At 43.6% G+C, this 22,008-nt stretch overlaps 1 protein-coding gene across 5 annotated transcripts in view; it reads left to right on the top strand.

Annotated features, from left to right (window-relative positions):
* Window positions 1-5,313: 5,313 nt before the first annotated feature.
* SOBP (sine oculis binding protein homolog) overlaps window positions 5,314-22,008 on the top strand; it is a 119,579-nt gene continuing 102,884 nt past the window's right edge. For 2 of the 5 annotated variants that reach the window (XM_074819407.1, XM_074819406.1), the window contains exons 1-3: window positions 5,314-5,451; window positions 14,739-14,877; window positions 16,711-16,896. In XM_074819407.1, coding sequence (XP_074675508.1) covers window positions 5,356-5,451; window positions 14,739-14,877; window positions 16,711-16,896 — 421 coding nt within the window. In that variant the 5' untranslated portion in view covers window positions 5,314-5,355. Of the gene's footprint in view, window positions 5,452-14,736; window positions 14,878-16,710; window positions 16,897-22,008 lie in introns of those variants that run through there. The other 3 variants (XM_074819408.1, XM_074819410.1, XM_074819409.1) reach the window with 3 other exon arrangements.

Here is a 22,008-nt window from a genome sequence, read left to right as displayed (position 1 = left end):
GGGAGCCTATATTTTAATCCTACAGTGCATTTATTTGCTTCTGATGGAAAATAATCTATCACCTTAGCGTGTCATACAAAAAGAGGAACATTTCCACTGCAAATCAAATGAAAAAAGAAAAAATTAATGTAACGGTACTTTTCTATGAACACATATAATGAATTTCTTTGCTTAATTAAATACTTCAGCAAACCAAATACCTGAATTTAAATTCCTGTTTATTATGGCTTCACCTCGGATACAGGTGAAATGAGAATAGGTTAGCTTGTGAAAGACTGCGTAGACGTATGTTTCCCACAGTGACTGGCATTACTAAGCAACCTGATGGAGAGCTGACAACACCTTGGCAAGCAGGGAACAATAAGGCAAACTATCAGCAATATTAAGAGAAACCAATTAAGAGACACATCTTTATTTTGGCCTGTGACATCAGCGGCTGTTATTTGGAAACACACACACCCCCCCCCAGAGCCCCCCATTTTACCTTCGGCTTTCTTCCTCGATGTGCGGGTCTACATGTGTGTTCAGGCGCAGGCAGACCTGTGCTGACACACCTTTTGGTATCCGAGGTTCCATGATGCGGTTCCCACCGTGTTGAGAAGGAGCGAAACAGGAGGGGGAGCTCTCGCCGCAGCCGCCGCTGCCGCCGCCACAGCCCGGGCTCCCCCGGGCTCCCCTGGGCTCCCCCGGGCCGGGGACCGCGGGGCCTCGGCCCCTGCCTCCCGCCTCCCAACCGGGCAGCACAACTGCTACAGTCATTACCCCGGCTGTCCCAATTTTGCCTCTGAAAACCGTCACGTCGTTCCCAGCGTGCCCCCAGAGTGCCATTTGTTTGATGCCCGTCGCCTTTCAAACCTTTCGCTTTGAAGCCGTCGTGCCGCTTACATATTTACCGGCTGGAAAATCAGGCCTGCTTGTTTATCTTGTCCTCTCCGGTAGGCCATAATGAGAAGAAATAGCTCAATAATAATATTAAACAGAGCTACACATTAATAAAGACCAAATTGAAAAACTTAGTTATAGCAAAGCGTTGCTTTCGTTTTATCTAAAAAGCAACTCTAGTAAGCGGATTGGTGCCCTTTTAAAACATGTAAATACTAATAAATAGGAATATGAATAATAGAATATAAGTTAAACCTGGGCAGATTTATTTTAGGTAACTCATTTGCACCTGTTGTTTTAGGAACAATATTTGTTTTTCAGAGGTCCAAATTACTGTGCTTGCAAGAATCCAAGTGCAAATTCAGAGCTGGAAACACAAAGCTGTGATAGAACAAAAATACAGAGCTTGGCAAAGCACTTTGTGCGTAAAACACACGCTTGGGCAATGGAAGGAAAACTCCGGTTCTTGCCGTGACTCAGATACAGCAGGGACCTGAACCTCAGCCTTGCAGGTGACTTAGTGGCCACCGAAAGACAGATCATGTGGCTTTTTTCTTCCCAACTTTGCAAGTAACCAATGAGTGAAGCAAAAAACCCCACACCCCAAAATGCTTCAACAGGCGAGACAGTGAGAAACTTACCCAATCTCACTGTGGTTAGAGCGCACACTCATCATGGGAAGCCTCATATGAAGTTCCTACTCCCTTTAAGATGAGTTACAATCAGGAGTATGAAGCTTTTTTCCTCTCATTTTCTTATTTTTCCTTTGAATGAGAATAGAAATGTATTTTGAAAACCCTGCATTTTTTGTTTTTAAAGAAAATGGGATTCTTGCTTTCCAAAGCACACTATGTACCAGACAGATTTAAAATCACCTTGGAAATTTCACAAGGAATTTGGCCTCATTAAACTCAGGAGCAAAATCTTCACTAATTCCCACAGGATCAGGATTTCATCTTTGGCTGATAACTGCTTACCGATACCACGTAGCCCACTATCTCTGTCTGGTAGAATAAATGCGAGCAGCCCTATTGATCCAATCAGCCACCTTTATTTACCTGTTTAAGATGTTGCAGAATCCATATTGAGCACTGCTGAACCAGGTTTCTTTACCAAAAATAGAGGTTTTCACACAAGAAATATGTTCCATCACAGTTTAGTAAATGTATTTAATGTTAGGGTCTCTGTAATGTAAATACCAGATTTATTTTCTCATAACTTTTTGGAGACGTTCAGATCAATGCCATTGTATGACTGACAAATTTATGGCTTCCATAGATTCTGATATTCTGCCTCTCCTTACAAGTTCACAAGCTACCATTAGAAACTGAAAGTGTTCCTTTTTGTCAGTCTTTCCCTCCCCAGTAACAAGTGGAATAATTAGACGGTTTCCAAAACTTATTTCAGTATCTACAATGTGTGTCAGATAACGTCTGAGCACTCTAAATGCATGAACTTCTGTGTTGACAGTTGATGGTCCTCCATATGCTATCACTAGAAGAACAACTTCCCAAGAATATGTAGTATAATAATATGCAATATGTAAAGGTAATAACAGCTCTAGAAAAATAGGAATCGTGACAGTTGCAGAAATAATCTGCTGTCAGATGAAGACATAGTATTATTAGGACACAGAGAGGTAAAACTTTTGCATCCATCCAAAGCCTATATTAGCCACTGAGAAAAACAGGATATACTCTGAGAGCATGGCTTTCATCTGGTGGTTGATGAGGTACCGGGGGACTTTAGGCTGTTTTTAAGGAGCTTACCAGAAGCAGCTGAGAAAAGTGAGCCTACTGACAGGAGGCATAAGTTCACATCTCCATTTAAGAGTATTCGGAGTGTGCAACTGGAAAAGAAACCTAACTGAAAGCCACTGTTGTTGGTGATCAAGTGAGGATCAGCGTTCAGAATTGGTAGTGAGAGGGGTGGGAAGTCCTTAAATTTACAGCCAAACCTTCAGCCGTTAGTCAGGAAAACTGGAATGACAGATTTGATCCTGAAGACATTCTGTTTGGTTTTCTCACTGTAACCTCCTGAAGACAATTCACATCATTTGGGCTTGCAGATGCACTCTCCAAAGTCCCTTCTAATATTAAAGGAAATTCTGTTTATGTTGGGAGTTCGGGACTAATCTTTTCATCAGATTATCAACTCAGTCTGTTAAATTTATGCAGTGAAACAGTGCTTTATTACAGTGTAGATGGTAAGTGTTGAGAAGTAGTCTTCAGATGTTTCACTGAACAAGTGCCATTTCAGGCAATACTCTGTTTAGCAGAAGTTCTAAGGTTTTCATTAAAACTCTGCTATCAGCTCTACAGAGAAACTAGTGGTATGTCTCTAATACAAGAATTAATTTTGCCTTTTTCGTTAGAATGACTTCATGTATCAGCAAGGAAGTGGCCATTCAAAGCAGAATGGTTGTCTGAGGTTGGCTTGCTTTTTCCAGCTAAAGATTTCAAAGAGCTCCAAGGCTACATGGGATTGTGTAGCCTTCTCCTTGCGTTGCCTGTTTTATCCCTACTGTGAGAGAGAATACATTGAGATTCTGGGAATATCTTCTGTACCTGATGAGAGCTCAACTGTACCGAATAGTTTGTAATACAATATGGTGAACAAAACATAAGAGATGAGCTTGCTGGCAGTGGTGGGGCACAGAAGGAAAGAAACCTCTTTATTAAGCACTATCCCTTGGAGGTTACCTGTGGAGTCACAAGTTAGTTTCCCCAAGTTTCAGAACTCACCGTGTTTTAAAACATCACAGGCAAGAAAAAAAATAAATCTCCGTTTTTTCTCATGCTTGCTGCTGGCGAATCTGAGGCCAGACCTTGTGCTCCTGCTGCCGGGGTGCACAGGTCGAACGGAGCCCATGGCACGACCCTCTCTGCGGCTGACTCCTGCAGCTCCTCGCTGCCGGCAGAGCCATCTCGAGGGGCTCGGTGAGGTCCTGCCGCTCCGCGAAACGAACAATCAGATCTGTTTTTTTCCAACATCTGCCTGATTCTTTCAGGCAGTGAGGGGAGTGGCAGCACCTTCGCTTCACAACGGCCATGACCTTACTGCTGCGGATGGGCGCTAGGATTTTACAGGCTGAGGTCTGGTTGTTATCTCACCTTTTGATGCTCACTGCTCTAACAGCTAAGACTTCGCAAAATCCCAGTTTCTTCCTATTTTCAATGCCACAGGGGAAAATGTGCTCCGTGTCTCTAATCACTCTGCCATCTGAGGCAGGCGAGCAAGGCTCATTTTAGTCACAAAACGAGCAAAGGAGTTCTGCTCAACTTTTCATACTGAAAAATGTCAGTGATTTAAGCTTCAGAAACAGAGAATGTAAATTAGACATTGTTGCACGCAAAACGAACTTATCTTTGACAGGCTAAACAGAGATTTTTATGGGGAGCCTACTCATACCCACACGGAACGCAGTTTATCTTTCAACTGCGGGGTTTTTTTAATGAAAAAAAAAATTGTAATTTTCAGGTGTATCGCCGTCATAATGAGAAACCCCGTGCAATTACAATTTTGACTAATGGAACAATGGACACCCCCGTACCGTACTCTATTGTATCGGGTAATTAGGGACTGCCAGGGAGCGGGAAAGCACAACCCAGGAATAATCAATGTATCCCCCACTGCGTGTACTGTAATCCAGCACCTCCTCGCTGAAGCGCGTCCCACCAAACCATTCATCCGCACCTCCCAGGCGCGGATAAAGGGAAAAACGGGGAGTAACCAAGCGGCGGAGAGCCCCGGCTGGCTCGATGGCTGCGGCGGGGACGGGCCGGGCGCCGGGGGAGCGCGGGGGACCGGGCCGGCCACGCCGGGGGGCACGGCGGCGGCACCCGGGCGCTGGGGCCAGGCCGGGCGGACCCCCCGCGTGTGCGTGGGGGTACACAGCCCCCCCCCCCCCTTCCCCCATCCCGGCTGGGGGCGGGGGCGCACCGCCCCCTCCGCTCCGCTCCGCCCCGCCCGGTGCTCGGCGCGGCGCCCCCCCCCCCCCCCCCCCCGCCCCGGCTCCCATGGCGGGCAGCGGCGGCCGATTCGGTGCCGGCAAGCCCCGCCCGCCGGCGGGCCGAGGCCGGCCTCCCCCTTCCCTCGGCCGCCCCCTCGGCGGCAGCCCGCCAGCAGCGCCACAGCAGGCGCGGGGCCGGCTCGCTCCGCGCTGCCTCTCGCCCGCCCGCCCCGCCGCCCCGCCGCCCCGCGCCGCTCCCATGCAGGCCGGCGGCGAGGCAGAAGATGGCTGACTCGCCGGGGCACCCGCGCCCCTGCCCGCCCGCGCCCCCCGCCCGCCCGCCGCCGCCGCCGCCACCGCCGCCACCGCCGCCGCCGCGCTCCCCCCGGGCCCTCCGCGGCGCCGCCTGCCACCACTGAGAGCCGCCGCCGCCGCCGCCGCCGCCCCCCCCCCCGCGCCCCTCCCGGCCCCCCCAGAGCACCAGCAGCCATTTCATCTCCACCACCAAGTAGGCGCAAAAAATGGCAGAAATGGAGAAAGAAGGGAGACCTCCCGAAAATAAAAGGAGCAGGAAGCCGGCTCACCCGGTGAAGCGGGAGATCAACGAGGAGATGAAGGTAGGTGCCTGTGATGGGGAAGGGAGCGGGGGTCCCCCCCGCCCCCCCGCCTCCGTGCATGGAAATGAAATAAGAAAGGATCTCTTGTCATTTTTTTTTTTTTGTAGGATGCACTGAATGTGTCTCAACTCCGCCTCCTGGGCTGAAAACAGAGACGAATTCACAGGCTGCAAATCCTGTTCATTGACCAGCTTTGATTTATTTATTTTTTAAAAATAACTCTCCCTCGTTGGGCTTTTAAGCTCCTCGGGTGCCAGTGATGAGCCTTTATTTTTTTTTTTTTTCTTTTTTTTCTTCTTCTTTCCATAGCCATCCCCTCAGGTAGCTGGGAAGCCCTAAAGTTAGGAAAGAAAGGGACCTCTTTTAAACACTGTATTTCTCTCCTTTTTCAGTAGCCAGCTGCAACTGTGTAATTAAATTGTCAAAGTGAAATGTTACGGTCTGAGCCGCGCATCGTTCTCGCACTTAAGCGCGGAGACCCCTTTTCTCTCCTTCTCCCTCTCGCCGCCTCCTCTGCTTGACGTGCTCGGCTTCGCAGTTCACCGCAGCGGCAGAGGTCTTGCTGAGGGGTGGCTGTCCGAGGGCAGCTTTTGATGGAAGTCTGTTTACCGTGCGGAGGGCTGAGCTGCCTGATAGGAACCGGTGCCAGTCCAGCTGTGCTCTGGAGGTAGCCTTGAGGCGGCTGCTCCAGATGTTAGGCTGGCTGCGATTGCACAAAAACGTTGTTTCGGGACTTCTTTTATCATTAGGTCGCCGTTCCAGGCTTCACCGGTCCTACTTTTTGCGCCTGTTTTCCACGTCTAATCCATGTCTGTTTGTTTTACGTCTCCAATTCCCCGAAGTTGGGAGCAACGTATTTGCGAGACTTCAGCTGAACTTGTTGTTGTTGTTTAATGCGCAGATAAAGTAACTAAAACGGCATAGTCTGGTTATGGATAAAGCTGCTGACATTTAATTTGACTGTGATTTATTAAAAGGCTGATTGTAAGTGGAGGACTGCCTGTAAAATGTCACACATTCACATAGTATCTGTACTATATAGGCGAGTATAGAAATATGTGTGATGCCTGGTGAAAATATCCTTGCTTTTCGGAGCATTGATCACCCGTTGTAAAATTAAACGGGATTGTACAATCCCCTCCCCTCTCCCCTCTTTTGCACACCACTAATTTCGGTTAGGTGCCCTTTCCAGCCTAAGGCAGGCGTTCTTGCTCCTGCTGCCTGTGTAATGAGTGTGTACACAGTTCTGCATGCACATGAACTGGAAATGTGGACAGGAGTAGTATTAGGGGAACAAACAAAATAACAGTGTCGGTGCATCTCTTTGGAAACAAACCGTACTAGTTTCAAGTTCCGAGGAGCGGTATTATTCTTTGCGAGATATATGACACATCCTATTTTCGGAGAGGGCTCTGTGCAGGCACTGAGGAGTGAGAGTCATTGCTCATTGTAATCCCACATAGTTTTGAGGACTGCAGAGGTCTGTAGTATAGGGCATTAGCCCCTTAGAGCATCGCCTAATGCGATCTATATGGATTGCAGCTTTTAAGTTTCATAGGTTCTAGAATTACAAATTAGCTAATTTTAATCAAAACATGTGAAATGTTATCCTGGCTGGATATAAAGGCTGACTGTGCTGGATCCTCTGGGTTTGTTTTGTTTACTTTGGCTGCAGGCACACTCAGCGGTTTGGGAGATAGTTGTTCTTCTACAGTATAACAGATGTTTGTCTGAAAGGGTGAGGAAGAAACAAAAACAACATTGTGTGAAGGAGAAAAATTACACAATTTTAAACTAATGCTTTGGTATTCAGCACTGGTGTTAACCTTCGTGTAGAGAGTTTCTCTTTTTTAATCATGGGTAGCTGCTTAAGGTTAGAAACCTCAAGATTCCAGCTGACTTAAAAATTAAAGGCAGGTAGAAACAGCATTTTGAACCAATGTGATTTCTGGTGGACAGTTAGATAGCTGATGGCAGAACCTTTCACAAAACACAGGCCACCTTTCAATGTAAACTATGCTATATCTGCTATGCATTTTTAGTGGGACAGTTGGCTGCTATCATCCAAGAATGGGAAAGAGAGGGGGGAAAAAAATAAGTGGTTTGAATTTTTGAGTGGTTGAGGAAGTTAAAATCCTGTGGTGATCATTTACTCTTTTTCTTTACTGATATATTAAGATGTCTGGTTGTTCTTCATAAACCCGAGGAATACAATAATGTAACAAATTGGTTACACTGTGCAAAATGTTTGCAGTGAAATGACAGAGGGAGCACAATGTGCCCTTGTGTAGGTTCATATCTGTAATGTTCAAACAGGCTGACTGTTTCCCTTCATCTGAACTGCTTTCATCTGGACCAGTGTAAAATAAGCTCTGGTAAGTAATCACGGCAGAGCAGAAAGAAAGGAATGTATACAGCAATAGACAGCCTAAGCTGTAAAAACTGTAACCCGAGTATCAGCAGCAGATCAGATATCAAGGCTTTAAGGTAGGGGAAATGAAAGAGATGAAGGGGAGGAAAAGACAAGAGAGGGAATGGAAAAGTCAGCTTGGAAAGTGAAGGAGAAGTAGGAGGGCCCCCTCAGGGAAATTTGGCTCAGGGATTAGAGAATTTTATCATGGTGTACAGTGACCTACTCAGGTTTCAGCCCACATTGGATCAAATTGCCTCCCTTTGCTAGCAGAAAGAAGAAGGACTGGTGTATATGTGATTTTTTTTTTTTTTTTTTTTTCCCTTTCGGATAATAAAAAGGCCATTGGTACAAGTGTCTATTTTAAGTACAGCAAATGTAAGGCACTATGAATGAGCAATAAAATTACCTCATCACAGAGACTTACTTCAAGATTTGCTGTTTGATACAGTCAGATATTTACTCGAGAAGGATCACGACACCTAACTGCTTGGTTTGGTGTCTTCCAACAGTAGTGTCACAGCTTGGTTTTAACATGACTGGATGGATATTCAGGTTGCTTGCTGTTTCCTTATGCCAGATATTAAGTTGCATTTTTGTTATCACTAACCTAATGTACATGATGGTTATAACAAATTTTAATTTGATACAGTGTTGTGTGCAAAAAGTACATGACTCTGCAGAGTTTTCTGATATTACATTTCAATGAAAAATATATTCTGGAGGAACTGTTTTGTTTCGCTGTGACCTTCACAGCCTCTCTTTCTTTTTTCTAGTTATTTTTTTTCTTTGTCCCCCTTCCTCCTGCAGGTGATACTTTTCATTTTTTCTTCCAAAGGTAGCATTGTTAGCTTCATGCTTTGGAAGAAGAGCAGATAGTTATTCTGAAATTCAGTTCAGTGCCATTTCTCACTTGCTGGTGAATAACAGAACACCTAACAGATCCAAAGCTATTGTAATCAGGGAACCCAGTACTATTTTGACACCAAAATACTTTTTACAGCTTAACTGATGAAAGCACTAGTCAAGGTGTGGTGATGGCTTCCCCATCCATCCCTCCTCAGTTTACGTCCATTTGCCATCCCGCTGCCAGGCAGCAGTGCCTCTCAGGAGGAACAGCCGGGTGCTCCGCAATGTTGTGAAATGAAGTTAGATCCAGTACTGGGTTGCACTGGAAGTTCTCCTGAACAAACAGGACAATGTATCTGCGTGTCTCTGTCAGTTGAAAGGCGAGCAATTAATTTGCGCTGTAATTTCACAGGGCCGCTCCATGTGCCCAAGGAGTTTACTGTCTATAAATATTCTCAATAACTAATTTGTATCTAAAATTGGCCTTCGTTCCTGATGCCTAGAGCTTAAGACAGCCCCATCTGTTATAGTTTAATAGTAAACTCATCAGAAGATCTTTCAGTTTAGTGTTTCAATATTCCCTGTTTGGCATTTAAAAGTACTACTGTCAGAAGGAGGAAAGCGGTGAAGCAGGCATAGCAGCGCTGTGCCTGGAGTGAGCCAGATCGCTCGGAGCACTCCGAAGATTCCAAGGAAACTCCTCCCTTCTCTCCTGAAAAGCGAAAAAATGTCTTTGGGAAAGTGGAAAAGCAGACAGACTTTATCAGTTGTACTACTTCAGGAGATTGAGGTGGAGGAGTTTTTTTGCGGAGTCTGTGTGGAAGGAGCTTTGTGGGATGGCTGCAAAAGGGAGTTGCATTGTCTGCACAGGGAGCCTCACCTGCCTGTGCACTGCAGAAATAGTGCTTCCCCAAACAAAGTGGGTGTTATAGAACCAAACGTGTATGTGGGAGGACAAAGGAAATTACAGCATGAAAAAATTTTGCTTTCTGATAGCATAAAGGTCTAACCATAAAATTCATCATGGCGACAACATAAATAAGCAAAGAAAGTGAGGACTGGTAAAATAAAAAAAAAATTCAAGTTTGTATTGTGACTATAGAAACATTTTTCTTTTCTTGGTGCAGTGAAAGCGAAAAGTGAATTTGTGGGGCTTCGCACTGAGTGGGTTATGCAGGCAAGGAAATGGAGTGGAGCCACTGTGCTTCCTCCTAGATCTGAAATAAACATTCAGCAGCAAAACCTAGAAGAAAATGAGTCTGACAGACTCATTCTCCCCTGCGTTTCCTGCCTCCGTGTTTGCCAGGCCTCGTTCGGTGAAGCCAGGCCTTGCCCCCTGTGAATAAGGTTCATAGAGAAGGAAAGGCAAGAGGTCTAAGATGGAAAGAGAAGCATGGCTTAGCTTCAGAATGTATTAATTAGCGAAGATTTGGGAAAATGATGCATTGCAATGTAAAAAATCAAGCTGCAGGTGTACTGTTACAATGAAATTAATCCTAAAGCGGGAATAAATGTGACTATATTTTTACTGTCTAGCATATAAGTCAGTCTCACAAAGGAGAGAAACCACAGTCTGGCGAGTCAACACACTCTTCTTCATCCTTCCCATGAATAGGAAGCAAATTCAAGTCAAAATACCAATGAGCATAATAGTTAATTAGTTATCCTGTCTCTTCCAGAAGGGAGGATGTTTCTGTATAGCACAAGAATAGAGGAATCATACAGTTAAAACATGCAAATTACACATTGCCCCACAGTGGTGATAAGTGGTTTGGGACTTAGCAGGGGGCAAAAAAAGAATTGCTGCCTATTAGGAAGGGAGGGCTTTGGCAGTGCTGTGTGACTGGGGCCACTGGAGCATTTTGGGGCCAGTTTCTTTGGCAGGGGTGAGCTGGTTGTGCTGCAGCCGTAGTGAATGCCCTGGCAGTTAGGCAGCTGCGATGGTGTGCTGTCAGCTGGAGGAGCGCAGGAGATTTGGCTCCGGTGGGACGTTAACCGACTGCCTGGGCGCGCTGGCAGCTGTAGAGGTTATCCGTGTTTCCACCGCAGCCTCGGGAGCCTGGCTGCTTGGTGCGTGCACAAGAGGCCGAGCGTGGCGTGGTGGTGTGAGCACAGAAGGATGCAGGGCAGGATTTCTGTGCTTGTCTTCTCAGCTCTGATGCTGGCCCATGCTGTGAGCAGCACCAGGGCTCAGTCTCCTGGTTTTCCCACAGGGCACCGAGCGTTGCCTCCCTGACAGGACAAAGTTAGTGTCCATGCTGTAATTTTACAGTGAAATTCATGGACCTCTGCAGGGCTCTCTTTGGATTCAGTGAGATTTGCTCTGTGCTCAAGGGTCCCAGTTTAGCAGCGTGATTGCTGACTTGGGATTTTATGGTTGATGGGCAAGGTTTTCCCTGGTGCGCTGGTCTTTCACATCATCCCAGCCCTCTGACAGGGCTGTGGGGTTGGGGTGGCAGCCTCCATCCTGCAGACCCTCCAGATCCTTTTGGGGAATGAGTCTGAAAGCAGGCATGGACTAGCTCTCTGCTGTCCTGTTCCTGCAAAGGATTGGAATTGCAGCTCCTTGCACATTGTCCATCTGGTCATCCACACTCATCTTCACATCTTCTACCTGGGCTTTGGCAGGTCCATCATCTCTCAGTTCGGCTGGTTCCTGTCTAGCCCGCTTCATTGCTGCTTTTTCTGCTCTCCTGCTCCAACCTTAGGTCCCACATTCTTGCTTTTCTCAAGCACCATTGTTACAATCATCAACCTTCCTTTCACTAAGCCTTTGAAGCTTGTACATCTTTCAGTGAGGTTCTGCTCTGCATGTACAGGTTGTGTATTAATTGACTTGCTTCCTTTCCTTCATCAAGAACTGCACTTTTTTGCCTCTTTCCCCCCCTCCCCCACATTCACACAGAGAAAAATTCACATCTCATCTCATCATCTCATCATTTGTGTTTTGTCTATTGCCACCACACTGGTCTTTACAAATCCCATCTTGTCACCGTATCTTGGATCCACATAGATTTGGCGTACCATTGAAATGGAAGTAGGGAGAATACATGGAAACAATGAAAGAATAGTGGTCAGCTTCAGGGCAGCAGCTTCAGCAATGACATGACCTGTGTGACCATCATCTCGGCTGACAGGATGTTAGACATCGCTGCAAATGGGTATTGTAGTCAGGAGACTGAGGGAAGGTGATATTGTAGTTCCGTGGGATGCCCATCTATGTGAGAGAGTTAGTGTGGAAGAAAGCATTTCTCAGCTTTGACTACCAGCTTGCTAAAGATGGGATCATGCGCTTGGTTTGCAGTGTATAAAGTGCTGTGTAATGAAGCCCTGGCTGTTAGCCACTGAGAGAATAGTATTAAGAGTGATCAGCATCAATGTAATAGGTGTGATAAATTAAGAAGGAGAATGGCTTAATGTTTTTTGTACCCAAGCATCCTCGTTGAGAAGTCATGGTGTTAAAAAGGTGCTTGCTTTTGTTACTGCTAATATGCAACCTCATTGCAATCTCATTGAAGTTAGTAGGAAAGACCCCAGTGATTTTTATTTTTTTTTTAAAGTCAAGTGTTAGTGATGGGTAATTTCAAAATCACATGTATTTTTTGTCATTATGAGTGTTCATTTTTGTGCATCACTCATCATGGATAGTAAAAATGAGACTTGAAAGGTAGTTAAACTTTGTGCCATTGCAAACCCAACCATTGCTTTGACTGTGTTCTGAAGAGACATATACATGTATGGATTTTCAGGAAAAATAAACATATGTACAGCCTTGCTTACATATTCCTTGACAAGTAATTAGAAGTTAGTCATTGCCTGTGTTGATCAACAGTGCAAATAAAACACAAAGCATCCACAGGAGGCAAATTCAGAGCTACTCAATTAATTTGGTTGCATGGGGTTTAAGTCAGGAAGACTTTGTCAATTGGTCTCTACCTTGCTAGATTAGTCTCTTGGGCTGCGTCTCCATAGTTGAAATTTAGCAAAGCAAGGGAAGCAGGCAGAGCTTGCATTTGGGCCTCCATGGACCCCTTCAGATCATTCTGGGTGAGCTGCAGTGGTGAGGTTTCACTCCCCATCTCCAGGTTATTCCGTTATTGGATTCCCATGGGTTAGAGACAGGGTTAGTGCATTGAGACTTTCAGCACTGAGAGAGAAGTTTTCTAAAAAGCTAAAAAACAAACAAAAACTTTAGAAAAATTTCCCATTTTTGCTAGTATTTAAAATGCAACACTGCATCATTCAAATGAGAGTTTAAATACATATTGTAGAAATGAGCGTAGGTGTTAGCCACATTACACAACATTGTACTCATTGTTGCAAACTCTAGTAGTGACATAGTTCAGACATAATGGGCTGTCATAATGCTGACACTAGAGGTAGAGGTGGAACGATGCAATGTTTTCCGGCAATTCGGGGCTGCAGAGGACAGCCACAGAATCAGCAGGAGGTCAAGTGAAAATGAAAGGGGGGAAAAAACAAAAGGAAATTGATGCTCCAGGGGTCTGCTGTGGGTTTTTGTTTTGGTTTTTCTTTTCCTGAAATGTGTGTTTGTAGCACAATTGCACAGATGATACTCCTGGAAGAGTACAAATTACTCGTGCTTATTGCTTATAGCTGCTTTACAGCGCTCCTTGAGTGACAGGAACACCTATGCAATCTGGTGTGATCAATGAGTGCGCGGCTCTGACGTTCTGGGGCAGAGTACCTGCTGTAGCTTTGAATTCGGAAGCAATTATCATTTGATTAATTTTATTTATTTATTTAAATGACTGAAGAATTGCTGTGTTCTATCATTAGACTTGCTCCCACTCAAAAATTAAGCTAGAGCAGTTACTAGACAAAATCTAGCAACCTGCAAATTTGACACGTACCATTTGTTTTGAATTGGTGTCGTATTCTCCTTATTCCTTTGCCAGTAGCCAGAGTCCCAGGAGATGGTGCTTATCAGGAGCATTATTTTAGATGTCAAGATCTTACAGGAAAGTGAAGTTTGGAATTTGTTCTGAAAGAGTGGTAATAAAAAAATGCGGAGACCAAATAGAAAGGCTTTGTGTGTGGCTTTTTTGTTTCATTTTATAGTTGTCATATTACTTTAATCTGATCTTTGACATCACAATAATTCATTAGCTGGTTTCCTTTGGTAGTTTCCTAAATCCGTAAGCTGTACAGCTCCATGGCACTATTTGGTTTCAGAAAGCTTTGTCGCCTGGCGCAGATTTCTTAACTTACTCCACTAAATCTCCTGGCCCAGTAATGAGCATTTTCTACAGAAATATTTTTGCCACATGACCTGGAGGACGTGTTTTTAATAGAATTTGAGAGTTATGACAGTCATGTTCCATATTTTGCATTTCCATACAAACATAAAATGTAACCACACGGCTGCTTGGAAATTGGTTTGAAAATAAATATGGCAAAACTGAGAAAGGTTTTCTTAAACAAATATAAGAGATGTTTATATGAGACGTTATGGTAAAATGCTTTCATGGTGAAGAGTTTTTAAGTGGTTTGACTATGCAAGGGCTTATAACTCTGAGGAAGAACGTCTGTGCTGTGATTTTATTTGATTTGGTTCATGGGCACCTCAAGGAACTGTAATTGTGTCAGTGACCTGCTCCAGCTGAAAAGACTGTAGCACAGTAAGATTGATTAACTGCTGGTTTTCTGTTATTCTCTTGCTGCAGTCTTAAATATTTTATGGCAACGCAGACAAGTTTGTGTGACGAATGTATGTTAAAATATTTCTGACGTTGAGTGCCAGAGCAGAAGTCATAAATAACTCTCCTTTTCATTTTCTTTAAATTACAGATGTATGAGTCTCTGTCATAATTACATGTGCCAGTCGGAGATTTAAATGCATTACACTTTATGCACTTGACTTATGAAACGAACATTAGTCGTTGAGGAGGTGGGCCAAACCTGACACTTCCTCATGTAGCACAGATACGGTTCGATTTATGCAGTCCTCCCTTCCTTCCAAATGGTTATTGATTACATAAATAAGTAGGTAATTTTTCTCTTTCAGAACTTTGCAGAAAACACTATGAATGAGCTCCTTGGCTGGTATGGTTATGATAAGGTTGAATTGAAAGATGGAGAAGATATTGAATTCAGGAACTACTCAGCAGATGGGGAAAGCCGCCAGCACATTTCTGTTCTCAAAGGTAATGAGACTTCATGTTTCTGTGTTCATGCAAAGAAGGATTAATATCTCAACCTGTCTGAATTGGCGTGGATTGGGAAGCGTGTTCTGCTGCTTGCTTTGTGGTTGGTTTACGTAAAAATATTGGAGAGTGCCTTCTAGTATGAGGAAGCCAATAGGATACAAGGGAAATCATTTAACAAAATTGCTGTTAGTAGGCACTTACTAATATATCGTCACAAATAATACCTTTTGTGAGTCAGTTGAAAGTCATGTACCTGTGGTACCAATAAACTGCTCACAACTGGGAAAAAGAGGGAGCACTTTCTTAGCAGTGTGGCTTTCGGGAACCCTTTTGCTTTCAAAACGAAGGCATTTTAAAATGCTGAAAGATTCTGAGCTGCAGTATTCACGTGTGTAGGAACAAGTGTGAATGTTCACAAAGGGCTCCTCATCCATGTTTGTACTATACTGTCTTCTGCAAGTGCTGTAGAAGTTCTCCAGGGACAGGATTTGTTTGGGACAGTGCTGGATCTTTGTGATTCAAAATGCGAAGGATGGGATCCAGTCTGTTTGTTCAGCCATTCAGTTGTTGCCTATTGACTCCTGAGTCGCAGGGGATGGGTAGGGACTTGTCATCAGAGTGAAGAGGAGAGTAGGAAATTGCTTATCTTGACTTATCCAGCAAGAGTTCCTCAAAGGTGAGGTAAAGAGAGGAAATTACATCAGCTTTTATGCTCTTGGACTGCCATTTCTCACTGCGTTTGTGGCCAGCAGCATTTGGGTTTTCTTTCTGATGGCCAGCAGCAGCACTGTATTCAGTGAGTGTTACAATGAGTACGATACCAGAGAGACCAGTTCTGAAGGACTGATGGCTAGAAAAAAGGTGGAAAAAGGAGAGGTAAGGTGAAACAACCTAATTGTGTTAAAACGGAATGTTTTCAGCTTCTTAGTTCTACAGTGACATTGGGGATCAATATTTATTTTTCATTGAAAATGCAATGTCATTAAGCCACCTTTGAAGAAACTTGTTTCTGTGTAGAAATGTGATTCATTTATCTATATTTTAATAAATAGATCTTTTATTAAATGATTAGTGACTCCAGTCTATGCCTGATGAAATTTGTGACATACTTTTTTCATGGATACATGATAGAAATCATATGTTTTATGTACCAAACAAAGATGTTGAATACATGTGACAGGTAGAAATTTTTGGTGTATGCAGTCTATGGGAAGGAAAAAAGTGTGTTTCTTTTTCTGAGAAATGGGAGGAGAGGAAATAATAAGAATCAAGTCCTGCCCCATAGCTAACTGAGGTGCATTAGAGAAATTCCTACAAATAAGAATCCTGAGGTGATTTAGGATTAAAGAATGAGAATAATAACTGTCATTGCACACTTTGCTGTAATTTCAATATTTTGTTCTTTTCTTTAAATCCTTTCCATTACTACTACTCATATTATTGACAGACAATTAGGAATTCTTTTATTTTTCAGATTATGCTTGCATTGGTGAAGTCACAGTACACTGAGTGTGATCACCTTGCAAACAGTAGAAGTAAAGGACAGGAATAGGGTGTCATTGATTAAACTGGGCATACTAAGGATATGCATGACAAAATAATCCCACCTTTTGGGGGGAAAAAAAAGTGTGAGTTTGATTTTAAAAAACGAAGCATTTCTGAAGAATACTGGAAGGTATTCACTTTTTTAAAAGGGAAAATATCTTGGGGTTTTTGTGCACTCGTCTTGTATTAGGGTAAGTAATTTAATGAACGGATTGGTGAAAATATGTAGGGCCATTTAAGAAATACATTTGTCATACTGTACGATGTGTTCTTTGTGTTTTACAGAAAATTCTTTGCCAAAACCAAAATTACCTGAGGACAGTGTTATTTCACCATACAATATAAACCCAAGCTACCCAGGGCTTGCCACAGGAAATGGACTTTCAGACTCACCAGCAGGGTCAAAGGATCACGGGAATGTACCTATTATTGTCCCATTAATTCCACCACCTTTCATAAAGCCACCAGCAGGTAAATCCTAACGAACATTTAAAAATGGTTACTGTCATTGACACGGCCCGAGATTGCTAGATCATGATGCCTTAGTAAGAGGGCTGATTTCAAAATGTTTAAAAACTAGTTGCAGGGAATTTTAAAACGGAATGGGAGAGTGTCTTTGTTAGTATTATTGAAAAACTTCTGCAAATGCAACGACAACAGACTTGTGCTGCTTGTGATGCTCTGCATGCTGGATTATTCTCTCAGCACTTCAACAACATCTTCTTTTAGAAAAAAAAAGATTTTGTTCTGATGAATAAAGCCTTTAAATAAATTAATGGAAGATGATTAAATTAAAAAGAGGCTCCACGAAGGAAACAGTGAAAGAGACAAAGCCATCAAATCAATATCATATCTTTATATCAGGTTAACAAGCTCATCCTGGGAAAACTGTCTCTTGATTCTCATTGAAATCCCTGACCGTTGTCTCTTGAGGGTTTAATATGATCTTGACTCTACCCAGGAGACTGCACTGAGATGTTTTGCATTTTCATTAGATTTTTATCAGGAGTGATTTTATAACATGCCATTCCTCACAGTTTGCATGAAAAATGATTTATTCCACACTGCATGCTGCTTACCATAATCTGTGAAAGTAACTCTTACGGCTACACCAGGGTGATTAATTGCTGTGTTATTGTTTACTGCTGTACACGGTGTGGTAATTGGTGAATTTAGATAGGAGCAGGCTCAGTCCTGCTTCCATGGACGTCCCTGGGTGTTGTTTTGGGTGGTCTTGGGCGATTGAGGCACCAAGGAGTACAGGGTGACCTGCAATACCTACCCAAGAATGGTAGGTCTCTGCACACAGGGAGACAGCTTGGCTAAAGAGTCCCCACGAGGTGTGAGGATGCTTCTGCAGAGGCAGAACAGCTTGTAGAATCAGGTCCCAGGTGTTAGATGGTCACCTCTGCCCTTTGTTGCATTGACTAAAGGTTACTGTGAAATACTGATCGGTCCAAGAAAGTGTTTGCCTGTTGACAGTCATGTGATAGACTACAGTTGCCCCTCCCAAATTATCTTTATGCCATTGAGTTTTATCTCTAAAGAAGTATACTAATATGCTATGAATAATTTTCAAATGTTACTCAATATGCATTCCCTGCCAAAGACTTTTCATCTATTTTATACGATATTTGCTAATTACCAAAGCTATTTGGGCCCATTCCTGCAGCCTTTACACAGCTAAAGATCTCGGGCCATATGGGCTGGATCCTCAGCTGTTGTTGAGTTGGCCCTAAAGCTTTAATCAAGGGCTTGTGCCATCCCAAGCTATTTTCTCCTCCAATCTGAGTCATGAATGAATCCAGAATGCTGAATTTGTGGTACGCGAACACAAGGCTATAACATGCATTGTGCAAACTGCCACAGTTGCTGGATTTTTATGACATCAAACAAGCAGGAGGAGATGGAACTATGAAGTAGAAAAACAAATTACTGCAACAGTAGTTAAGTGGACACAGGGGAACCTTGGCCAAGTCAACTGCCTTCTGTTCTTTGCCCGTCCACCTACCACGTGTGATCCTGTGTTCAAATGTACTGCTGACAGTAATGTGCAGAGAAGGCTTTTCATCAGTATGTTCCAACTTCAGGTTTTTAATTCATTAATTCATAATGAATAGCATTGTTTTACTTGCATAGGGGATATGAATGCATAATCTCTGCCTCCTCTGGCTTTATCCCATGATCAGTAATGAGTGCTAGATTACCATGACTTCTGAGCAGATGAGCATATTTATCTCACCTTTGTTTTAGAGAGCAAAGTTTTGGAGGACTGGAGGGGGAGGAGAACCACAACCTTTGTGGGATTTGCAATAAGCATCAGTAGTAATTGTTTTGTTTTATCTTAGGGCGTAGGTGCCCTAGTCATGATCACCCCAAAGAGCCTGGCAAGAAACAACTGGTGAATACAAGTAGAAAAGGGAGTACAAAGGAGCCAGCAGAGCCAGTGTGCAAGGCAGTGGTCTTGGCACTGCACTTTGACACCATTTTGTGGGCACTACATCAAAGCAGAAAACTTCATAGTGATACAAAGCCAGACAAGAGTAACTCTGGGGATGTTTTCTCAGAGCCCCTCACAAGCACAGAGGATGTCTTTGGAAACTGCACAAAGGTGCTTCTTTTTGTTGAGCAGGCAAATGAAGAAGACTCACATCATTAATTGCTAAAGCCGAAAGTCAACATTTTCAACAAGGGAAGAGACAGGCTATGACTGACCTGCCACAAGAACAGAAGCATCTTACATTTGTTTGAGTTAATAAATGAAGAAAGGGGACAGGAGGGAGAGGCAGAAAGAGTCCAAGGGAAAGCTTCAGGGTTAAAATGCTGGGCAGAGAAAGGGATCTTTGCAGCACGTTTTGAGTGGATGTGCATAGGGCAAGGTTACATACAGGCCAGAGAGAAGACCAAGTAGTGATGCGCTGTAATGACCGAGATGCTGAGAATCGGGATGAGCCCATACTTTGTGGATGGATGGGGAAAGCTTTTAGATATTGTACAGGAGAGAAATCTACAAGATTTAAATATAGCTCAAAAGGGAGTGCCCACAGGTGAAAGTGATACCTAAATCATGAAACTGAAGGACAGGAAAGATGATGGTGTGGTCCACCATTATTGAGCAAATAATATGGAGTGAGCACTCAGGGAGAAATTATTAAGACTTTAATTCTTGCCGTATCGATCTGGAACTGAAGGGTCAGCACCAGTAAAGAAGTGTCAGAGAGACAGGCTGGGGTATTCATTTTGACAGGAGAGCAATGGTCTGGAGAGGATAAGCAGATCCAAGAAACAGTCACAATTAATTATTAGTTGAATAATTTTTGCAGATAAGATTCTATACAGGTAAGAGGGAGAAGAGAAAGACCAGAGCGTGAGGGATGCTCACAGAAGCCTGAAGGGAGAAATAGGAAGGATACTCTGCAACATGCACTGATGTAGCAATTGCAGAGGTAGAAAAAGCACTGGTGGAAGACAGAGTCAGGAAGCCAAGGGAAAGAGGATTTCCAGGGAGGCAGATATGATTCATGGTATCAGAAGCAGCTACTAGCTCAGGAAGGAGGAAGAAGGAGTACTGATTCTGAATTATGTCTAGGAAGCAGTCATTGAAGATTTTGGCAGATTAGGTCTTCCTTGAGCATGCTGGAAAACTTTGAACATCATCCTATCTACATTTGTATTTTGTATGAACAGGCTAAAACCTTGAAGAGTTATCAAAATTACCTTTTTTCCCCTCTTGCTCATTTTACACTAAAGTGGGGGTTTTTTTCTTTTGAAAACCAAATAATTCTGAGCAGTCTGACTAAAATTTTATCTCCAAGCTGTTCAGCTTTCTGTTTTAGTCAAATGAAATATTAGGTAAGAATTTGCTTATACAATCCTGGAAAACATTAGACTGCTACCTGACCAAATATAAACAGCTCCAGTAAAGGCACTCTCTCCTTGCTGTACCCCAGAATTACACCCAAAAAAGGCTGAGTTAAATGCATGGGCCCTATGTGATGCACTGACTGTCTACAGACTCAGGTTATGACATGTCAGTGGAGATACTAAATCCAGTCATGGGAAGCCTCCACAAGAAGGATGCCAGTTAGTCAGATCTGGAGACTAGTTGCAAGAGCACTCCGCTGATCTGCACCTCCAGGCAGATAGACCACGCTCAGGCAGTGCCCAAATCAAATGGGACTTTATCAGTCAACATCAGCTGTCCGACCTGCATCTGGAAGCAAATAAGAAGTCAGTGCAGCCTCCAGAGGGTTGGTGTAATAGTCTCTTTGTGGCTGATAACCGTCCTCCTTGCCCAGCAAGTTGGTAGCTATGTTTAGTGCCGGCAGCAGATTCTGAGTGATCTTCAGGGGTAGTCTCGAGTACAACCCATTGCAAGAAACTGATGCTAAGATTAGTTCTGCTTGGTGTTAGAAGATTCTTATTTTCTACACAGCAATGTAAAGAAAGTGTTTTTTTCAACTAAAAAATTACATAGAAATAGCAAGGAACAGAAGTGCAATAGCCAGGAATGATCTAGAAATAAAAATCCCACCACAGTTGTGCAGGGTATATGGCCATAGTATGCAGCAAGCAAACAGTCTAACTTATTCTGCAGCCCTTAGTGATAGAGTAAATCTGAGAGGGCACTTGGGGTGACTCTGCCCTTTTGCTCAGACAAGTTTGGACAGCTATTGTTACATGGGATGAAGGAAGGCTAACATCAAGACTAGTCAAAGAAGAATGCAAAAAATTCTTTCAGGGCAGGTGAGAACATGCTGTCTCCTTTCCCTGGCACCTGCTGGAGGCTGTGGTGTCTCAGTTTCCCCATTTTTTAAAGAGTGATCTTTGGTTTACTTTCTCTTGTGATCCCTGTGGCAGTGCCTCAGTAGGGGAGGTACAACTGCTGCTTGGTCTAGCTTTGAGCATGGGTGCCGGCAAAACCCTTCCCTTTCCTGCCTCCTTCTGCCTACAAGTGGTGCACAGAGCATATCTGCTGTTCTAAGTGTCCCAGACAAGAACTGACTCCCTGCCATGCTGCCCTGCAAGGGGAGGTTGCTGTCAAGAGATGTGGTGGAAGAGGAGGCAGAGAGGATGATACCATGCAGTCGACTGAGCTTTCCAGGGGGGAAAGAAGCACAAGGGAATAATAATGCTCCCTCGTGGATTTTCACAAGATAAGGAGTAGATTTGGGAAAGGAAAAGGGATTTAAATTCTCCATCCCACAGATCAGTGCCTCTATGTAACATTTGGTTCAGTGATTTCCAAATGATAATGATTGGGGTTCTTCCAAAAGTTGTCAGAAACTTGCAAAAGTAAAGGAGGAGTGGGCTGGAGGAACTGTATCTGGTGAGACAAAATGCCTTACAGGAGGAGCAGAAGCATTTCCAGTGCTGACTACCTTGTCAAATAGGCCTGTGACCTAAGTTGACAAGGAAATGTCATATTCAAATACTAAAGTGAGTAATTAGGTATGGTATAGAAAGGAACAAGTGGTTTTCTGTGTTACAGCTTAACATAACTTTAGAATTAAAGTTTACAGGATTTTTTTGTAAATATAAGTGCATATGAGCAACTTGGTGTGACACGTGGGATTAAGCAGA

Source organism: Strix aluco, chromosome 3 (genome assembly GCF_031877795.1).
Source record: "Strix aluco isolate bStrAlu1 chromosome 3, bStrAlu1.hap1, whole genome shotgun sequence".
In the NCBI taxonomy this organism is placed as follows: Eukaryota; Metazoa; Chordata; class Aves; order Strigiformes; family Strigidae; genus Strix; species Strix aluco.
The sequence above is the reverse complement of the archived record's forward strand: the minus strand, read 5'-3'. Positions and strand labels throughout refer to the sequence as shown.